The sequence below is a fragment of the Cibotium barometz genome, chromosome 3, assembly GCF_041138505.1.
Source record: "Cibotium barometz isolate CiBa-2024 chromosome 3, ASM4113850v1, whole genome shotgun sequence".
Lineage (NCBI taxonomy): Eukaryota > Viridiplantae > Streptophyta > Polypodiopsida > Cyatheales > Cibotiaceae > Cibotium > Cibotium barometz.
This window is the reverse complement of record NC_141048.1, coordinates 4,230,883-4,239,327: the sequence shown is the minus strand read 5'-3', so window position 1 is coordinate 4,239,327 and position 8,445 is coordinate 4,230,883. Positions and strand designations below refer to the sequence as shown.

At 44.1% G+C, this 8,445-nt stretch overlaps 1 protein-coding gene across 1 annotated transcript; it reads left to right on the top strand.

Annotated features, from left to right (window-relative positions):
• The first annotated feature begins 254 nt into the window (after positions 1-254).
• On the top strand, positions 255-6,212 carry LOC147639628 (uncharacterized). The gene is made up of 6 exons (XM_086772360.1): positions 255-680; positions 926-1,056; positions 1,143-1,241; positions 1,328-1,478; positions 5,341-5,633; positions 5,775-6,212. Exons 1-6 carry the CDS (start codon positions 423-425, stop codon positions 6,013-6,015), a joined length of 1,173 nt encoding a protein of 390 aa, XP_086628486.1. The 5' UTR covers positions 255-422; the 3' UTR covers positions 6,016-6,212.
• The last annotated feature ends 2,233 nt before the right edge of the window (positions 6,213-8,445 follow it).

Here is an 8,445-nt window from a genome sequence, read left to right as displayed (position 1 = left end):
GGCCATGGTACAAATTCAAGTACAATTGTAGTCTTCTGTCAATAATGTATTGAATACTAAGCTTTTGAAAGATTCTGGCTTGGGCGGTGTGTAAACCCCCGCTGCCCATGCCCAGACCATGAGCACGCATTGGGTGAGATTTGGCGGTGTGTAAAGGCCCTTAAACGCCTTTGATATAGCAAGACCATGGCATAAAAACAACCCGAGGATGTTGACAATTCCCAACTTTGACCACCCACGATGTACTGCCAAAAGGGCCTCACAAAAAAGGGGAGCTTCCGATGGCATAGCCGGCGACGAGCAGCTCATCGTTTGTTTCATATCCAGAAGATGTGGGAAGGTGAGCCAACCTGCGGTGTGGGACGGAGGTGAGCGTAGCTTGTTGTTTGTGTGTCTGGCAGGGCGACTTGTGGGCGAGCAGGATGCCTGATTTTGACGGAGGACCTGTTGTGAGGAGAGGTGGGCGGGGATCGGAGAAGGGGGCTAGCAGCGCTATGCCGTTGAAGGCGGACATCGACCCTCCGCCCACGCCCTGGCCCTTCGCTCCGGCCCTTGCCTTCCTGTTGGTCTTGGCCTTCGTGTCGCTGCAGTTTATCCTGCCCGTGACTCACGTCCGCCACCCCGCCGACCCCTACCGCAACTGGATCCCCGTCGATCACTTCAAATCCAACACACATAAGGTAGCTTTCGCGCTCTTTCCCGCCCCGCCCCGCCCCGCCCCGCCCCGCCCTCTCTCTCTCTCTCTCTCTCTCGCATACACACACACCCACCCCATGTAGGTGAAGGGCTTTGGCTAAGAAAGAACGAGGCTTAGTGGGCACTTCTTTGAGGCTGATAATATATCTCCCACAACCAAAAATCTTTCTGAAGCTCGCCATGATGTTATTTGCTGTCATCACATTCTCACAGTCGTCAAATCTGGCAGATTGTGTCAGACTCTGACAGTATATTGTCCAACTCCGAAGGGGGCGAGGGAACCCTTATTGTTGTCATGACAAAGGAGACAGATTTACGTCCTGCTTTTGTAGTTATAAACTCCACAATTTCCAGCACACGGTTAGTAATTTCATCTATATCAATATTTTGTATGATGGTCAGAGTCAAAGCTCATCTTGATGATGATGAATCTGGTTTTTTGGTAGGGAGCCAGAGAAGTTACAATTTTGCGTTATTGTGCCCTCAAGCTCACAAACCATGAAATTGAGAGCAGTTTTCTCCAACTTAAAGATTGAGGTTCTCAGGTATGTAGCATGCATGTGCTGCGCTAGTGATGGGAAGACTTGTGTTTTATCCATAACTGCTGGTTGTGTTGTATGTGGTGTTGCAGAGATGGTTTTGTGATTGAGAAAACGAAAACTTTTTTGGTAGCTCAAAGCGTTGATGATTCTCAAGCTCTGGATTTAGTTCCGTTTTACCTTCCAAGAATGTTTCCTAGTTTTGAGCGATTCATATACTTGGAGTCGGACACTGTTTTACAGGTACTGATTTCAGCACACACCTTTCGAAGCTTTAATTCAAGTCCGGAATTGCAGACTCAGCATGTTGATACATTTAGATGCATGCCCCCGCCCTGCCTTCCTTTTTTTCCCCCTTTTGGCAATTTATTTCCAAAAGAGAGGTTACAAAGCTTTGTGGGGGCACTTGGTGAATTCTCACCAAATTACCAAATTCTCCAAGATAAAATCAAACAATTCAAATACCTCTCCTGCCCTACAGGACTGCAACTAGACCACATTAGGTAGCCGGCACTATGGGCTTACAGGGTCTGCACTCACACCGTGAGATTGGCGGTAATTTGATAGTCCACACCCTGAACAACTGAGATCTACCTGGCAACGGTGATCCTAGTCTGTCTGTTGAGAAGTAGAGCGCGTGAACACGTCCATCATCCAAAAATGCAGCGCCTGTATTACACAAAAACACCGCCAAAACGGCTTGGTCAACACCCCAGCAACCTTTTTGGCAATGATATTTGTACTTGATTTGTACCTTTGTACTGATTTTGCGTTGCAAGTGCTTGCGTGGACTTTTCTTCTTCCCTCTCTATAGGTACATCCGGGTGAAGCTTCACGGGCAGCAGCCTGTTGGTGGTGGACAGTAGTGCGTAGATGATGGGGGCCAACATGCGCAAGGGTTGCAATAGAATGCAATGGTAGGTAGTACTGGGAGGATAGAACCTGGCTTTGATACCATGTTGGATATGGTGGAGCTTGAGCTGTAGGCTATGGAGGTTGATAGAGAGTGTTAGAATACACTCCAAAGAGATATACTTGCACAAGTCAATGATGGGATAGTTGTGTGTTTATTTCAATGAAAGTACAAGACCTTTATAGGCCCAAAGGTTCGTCTCTTGACATCATTGCTTATGTCACATCACGCAAATATCTAGATATTATTGTGACCCCTCTAAGAGGTGATTCACACACATACACAAACACATAAGTGACCCCTCTAAGAGGTAGTTCACATGCACAGGTAAGACCTCGATTCCCAACAAGCCACTTGCCGCCACCTTTTTTCTAGCTGTTTGGTTGGAGAGGGTGGAAGATAGAACAGTGTCCATGAGGGGAAAATGATGCCAAGTGTTGGGCAGCCCCTGGCAAGTTTTGGGCAGCCCACACTTCCTATTAATGAGTGTTGGGCTCTCACATTAAGCCCCAAGAAGAGGGCGCCTAGGTCAAATGAGAGAAAAGGTGCTCATAATTCATGAGTTCCGAGTCCCCACCTAGGTGTTCATACCCCATCATTGATGAGATTGTGAATTTCACACCAAGTTATAAAATTTGTCTAAGTCCACAACTTGGATTTGTGAGTTGAATTTTGGTCCATTTTTTAGGTCGTGCAAAATAATAATTGTTGGAGTGGAGATCGATGTAGCGACACACATATAGATGCAGTAAGCAAGGAGAGATAAATGGAAACACAACACTCAAAATAGATTGATGAGAATGAATGAAGTACAAGTGAAATGACATTATAAGGTCACTTACGCACACTCATAAGAGTGCATACATATGCTCGGGAAAAGAAACCTCCTAAAGAGAGAAAAAGTGCCTTGACCCATTATTAGCCTACATCCACACATCACTACCATATAAATGGCTACAAATCCCCTCTTTAGTGATGATGTGAACATGTAAAAGGATCACGTGTCTGATCAATCCCCAAATGGCAAGAAGCCCAAAGCTTTGCAAAAAAAGCTTCAAACTTCTCGAGAGAGCCTCTGTGAACGTATTTGCTACATCGTCATTTGTAGAGACATAAGCCAAGCTAACCTCTCCTGCAAGGAGCCTCTCCCTGACATGATAATAATGCACCTCAATGTGCTTTGTGTGAGCATGAAACAGTGTGGTCCTTGCAACGGCTAATGTACTCTGGCTATCAGCAAAGATGGAGATGGGACCTGGTGTCCAACACCAAAATCTGCCAAAAGGCGTATGAGCCATACACACTCCACAGCCTATGTAAAAGCTACTAGGTATTCAGCTTCACAGCTTGACATGAATCACCAAGGTGAAAGCAAAAGCAACTAGTGGACACTCGTGTGTCATAACCCAACCCAATTAGAATCACTGAAAGTATGCAACTGAATATGACCCCCCTAGCATAGGATAGGCCAAGCGAATGAGTGCGCTGTAAGTATCTAAATACTCTCTTGTCAACCTGCCAATGCTTTACTTCCGGGACTGTGCATAAAGCTGACATCCATTTGGTAAACTGGCTAGTGCAAGAACTATCCGGATGGTGGTGTATGTGGTTGCAGGAGCAAAAGTTTCCTCATAATGCACACCCTCAATCTAAGAGTACCCCCTTTGCAACCAATCTGGCTTTGTGTTTGTCTAGATATCCATCACCATGAAACTTGGTCTTAAAGACCCACATAACCTGTCGATGCAGAGGCCAGCCACAAGCTCCCATGTATGACTCCTCTTAATGGAATCAATCTCGGCCTCCATGGCTACCCGCCACTCAGGAAGAGGAAGAGCAAGAGCCTCTTTAGTTGTAGTAGGCTCATATGACTGTATCATCGTACTCATCAAGGCGAGGCTACAGTAATGATGAAGCCGTTGTAATCTCCGTGCCTATGTCAAAGATTGTGCTGAAGAATCAGCAAGCTGATGAAGATCCATATCGGAGAGATGAGAATCACGAACAGTGGTTTCCAGCCATTGTGGAAGCTTGGGGGCAATCCTCCATTGCACAGAACCAGGAGGAGGAGGAGAAGCCGGGAAAGAAGGAAGTGGGGGTGGAGAGGCAGGGGGTGTTACATGATGAGGGTTGATCATAGTGATCATAACCTTAATTAATTTAATTACTGTAAAGATGAATTTAGATGAATGCAATTAAACTATATTGATGATGCAAATGATTACAAATGAGATGAGATCTGTGAACAGATCTATGATGTTGATGCTGACTTCATGCTAATGCTGAACTTCTGACTTATCAACTTCTGATGAATGAACTTGATGATTTGCTGAATTATGACTGAATGCTTGTATATGTTGAGGTGTGCTGGTTGGCCTGTTCCAATAGCTGTCGGCCTGTTGCTAGACAAACAAATAGGCATTAAATGCTCTAAAATGCTGCGCCTGTTGCAATGCTTGCCATTAAATGATGTGCCTGCTGCCAATGCTTGCCCCGCCTGCTGCCAATGCTCTGATGCTTGGCCGACACCGCCCTTCAGCCAGCCGACAGGGTCTTTATGGGCTGTCAACGGGTCTTCGAGGAACCTACACTGCTATGAATGCTGAAGATGACGCTAATGATGTTGATGATGCCTGATGCTGACTTAATCAAGGATTAATGATGTTCATGCTGAAGATTAAGCCATGGCACGAGTGTGCACGTGACAGGGGGTAAAGAAGTTGATGGTGGAGAAGCTGGTGGAGTTAGGGTGGCCAAGGAAGGAGGAGGAACCTCGATGGTAAGCTCGGGATGAGAGCAAGAATCATCTGTGGAGGGTTCAACAAAGTGATTATTGCGAGAAATCTCCAAGGAGCGTGACTCCGGATCCCATAATTTGTAAGCTTTGGCATTAGAGCTATATCAAAGGAATTTGCATTCCCTGGACTTGGGATCAAATTTGGATCTTTCAGAATCAGGGATTTGAACATAGGCATCACAATCGAAAACCCTAAAATGAGAGACAAAAGGTTTCTGTCCAGTTAAAGCCTCTAGAGTCATATGAAAAACCCCCTTTGTAGGAGAACGGTTGATGATGTAAACAGTAGTGCTCGCGGCTTCTCCCACGAAAGTAAGACGGCATCTGATTGGCTTGGCTCATTGATGTGAATTTTGTTGCATTCAATTCTAACAGAAAGTTTGGATTTTGTGCAGGGTGATATTGAAGAGTTGATTCAGTTGGACATGCAGGGCAATCCTGTTGCAGCTGTTGAAGATTGCACTCAGATTTTTGAGACCTTTTTTTCCTTAGCGCTATTGGAAGCTGCACGTCTGTCTTCAGGAAATGGAAAGCCTCAGATGCCAGAACAACCTTATGGGCCAAAAACTTGCTTTTTTGATAAAGGAACCCTGGTTCTTGATCGAAAAGTATGGAATGAGAAGAATATAACAGAGGCTGTGCAATGGTGGATTGCCGTGTACCATAAAACAGGGGAGAGTCTCTATAGGTATGCCTTCCCACTCATTGGACTTCTCTTCTTTGGTCAGTATTTGTCAAAAAATATTTTTTCGAATACGTTGCCTTAACACAGCCATCCATTGTAGTTTTGTTGCCTTCTCTTTGATGCTGACATCTTTTTTTGTCTTAGTAATGGCCATGTCGAGCTCCCAGTGCACTTGGCGCTCTATCAGAATCTCAAGAAAGTGAATGCTTCATGGAGCGTAAGAGAGCCTTTGACCTTTAAGAAAGCGAATGCTGCAAAACTTCTCCACTTTGATAAGGAGCATAAACCATGGCATCAGACAAAGCCAGCCAATTTTGAGAAGGACATTACAGGGCTTTGGTGGAAGTACCTCTCACCTTCGACAAACATGATGTTTAATTCATGATCTCGTGAAGCCAATTGCCATGCTTGAGGAATTTGAGATGTATAATATAACCTTTTTTTTAGGTATATAATATAACCTTTTTTTGTTGCCAAAAGGTTTTTGTGTTCAGCACTCGAGGATATTGTAGCATCCAGGTTGCCCAATATGTGAATTTTTAAACACTTACTCTGTAAAATGGAGGACTTGATATTCTCAAACAATTATCTTACTGATATGCAGCTAATGACTGCTGACAGATTTTCAGTTTTCTGTGCACCTCAATTGTTATTCCAAGTACTCTAGCAAGGTGCAGCTCTTCATACTTTATGACCCCACACGCCCTGATCACCACACATCATTACACCCTAAACCTTGTCTAGGTTCACTTGCATGGCCATCTTCTCCATCTGCATTTGCCCTCACTCATCATTTCCCATCGTTGTGACTCTGCATTCCCATCCCTTCTGCCCCGTCAGGTGGACTACTTGTGCTATGTGCAAAGGTTATCAGAGTGGAGAGAAGCGGAATCACAAATGCAGGCTTACTCACAAAATAGACCTAAACCCTGTTGCTGAATGTTTCAAGTACAAAATGAAGATCTCCTGATCCCAGCGTGTTGGTGCTGTTAGATGCCAGTGCTTAGCCCAATGCTATCTGCAGCAGATTGTTTCCAACTTCTCCCAATTGCATGTTGCCTTGTGCTTGGATTGATAAGCTCTAAAAGGCATGAAATAATGAATAATGACACAAAGGCCGTTTATGTTGCGGTTGGCCCTGCCCGACTTGGCCAGGGGCTGCCTGACAAGCTGCCCGACCGCCGGTCCAGACCAGCAGTCCACTGCCCGACTGGGTCCAAGGCTGCCTGGCTGTCCCATGATGCTGCTCGGGCTCCGTGTCGTTCTCAGATGACTTAATAAAGCTTGCCGCCTTTCATCTCTCTTTTCGACACGTCGCAACATTTGGTCTATACTCTAACCGATTGATCCACATTTGGTCTATGCTCTGAAGAGCTCTGGTCATCTTGCTTGATCATACAATTAAACATGATCTCAAAGGGAGTCTTCTTCGTTGACCCATGAACCGCCTCGATGGCATGCTCCACTATTGTGTCACGTGCACACCTGTTGCACTAGAGTGTCACATTGTCATCGAGGTTGTCCAACAGTAACTAGGTTCTTCGTTATATTTAGAACATGAAATACATCTGTTAGTTATTCATTTTGGCATCTTGCATAGATAATGGCACTTTGCCAACATGCACAATGGAGTGTGTAGTATCATCACATGTTTCTAAACCACTCACCATGACTGTTCATGTAGTTAGAGGTGCCACCAAATATCTCCCAATCTTAGGACTAAGTACTATTACTGCAACACGCTTGGTCATAGATGGGAAGACGCTATGCTTGGTGATAGATGGGAAGACGCTATGCTTGGATTAGACATCAACAAGATGCAAGAGATTCAAGAAATACAGTTCTAGGAGGACCCGATCCAATTGTGAACCTGGTCAAAGTGGATGCCACACTCGGGAAAGTGCAAGAAAAGCCCCCAAGAGTGTTAGCAATGACAAGGTTACAAGGATTTGAAAAAGAGATGGTAGAGGAAAGATATGATCTAAAAACACATCAAAAGTCAGAACCACCGACTCCAATGGGAGGTTTGAAGTAGATTGTATTCTTTATTAAGACCATTTAAGGTCACTGATACCATATCATTGTCATCTACTGGTGATTCGATAGACGTAAGGGCATCTGCAAGTCCTTTAATCTCAATGAGTAATCATTTATACTTATCTTCCTTCCTCTGCATCTTTTGAGCTTGAGTGTTTGTATTGTGTGTTTGTCCTATACATATGCACTAAAGTGTCCCATGCCTCCTTAAGCGTTTGTGTATCTTGTATATGTACAATCATAGAGTTTGTCATATTGACAGACAACTAATATAACACCTTTTTAGCTCTTTCATACCATGCTTTATATGCTTGGATTTTCTTCAGTAATCTCTAGCTCTTTTTTATCACCTGCAATGATGAACTCCCAAAATTGTTTTTCATAAGAAAATTGGTCATCCTAAACTTCCATGCTTGGAAGTTGTCCTTGTCCGGCTTCTCACTCATAAGCTGGGATAGACTGTATGATATGATCACCTACAATAACTTACAAAATAATGCCTATAAATACTTATGCACTTATTGCAACTCCAACAGAGTCGTACCGTACACTTGTTATACTGCAATTGTATATGGAACAATCACACAAACATACATCCACCAACAACCTACAAATCTCAGATTTGCACAGATTGTTCTCTAACCAAATTTAAGTCGCAACTTTGCTTCGACCAAAAATTGGGTATATACAGTCAAAATTGACACTTTCATAGAGTTTTTGCGAAAAACTTGTAGAGTCAAACATGGTCCAAAACATGCTTGAAACGCACAAAATTGTG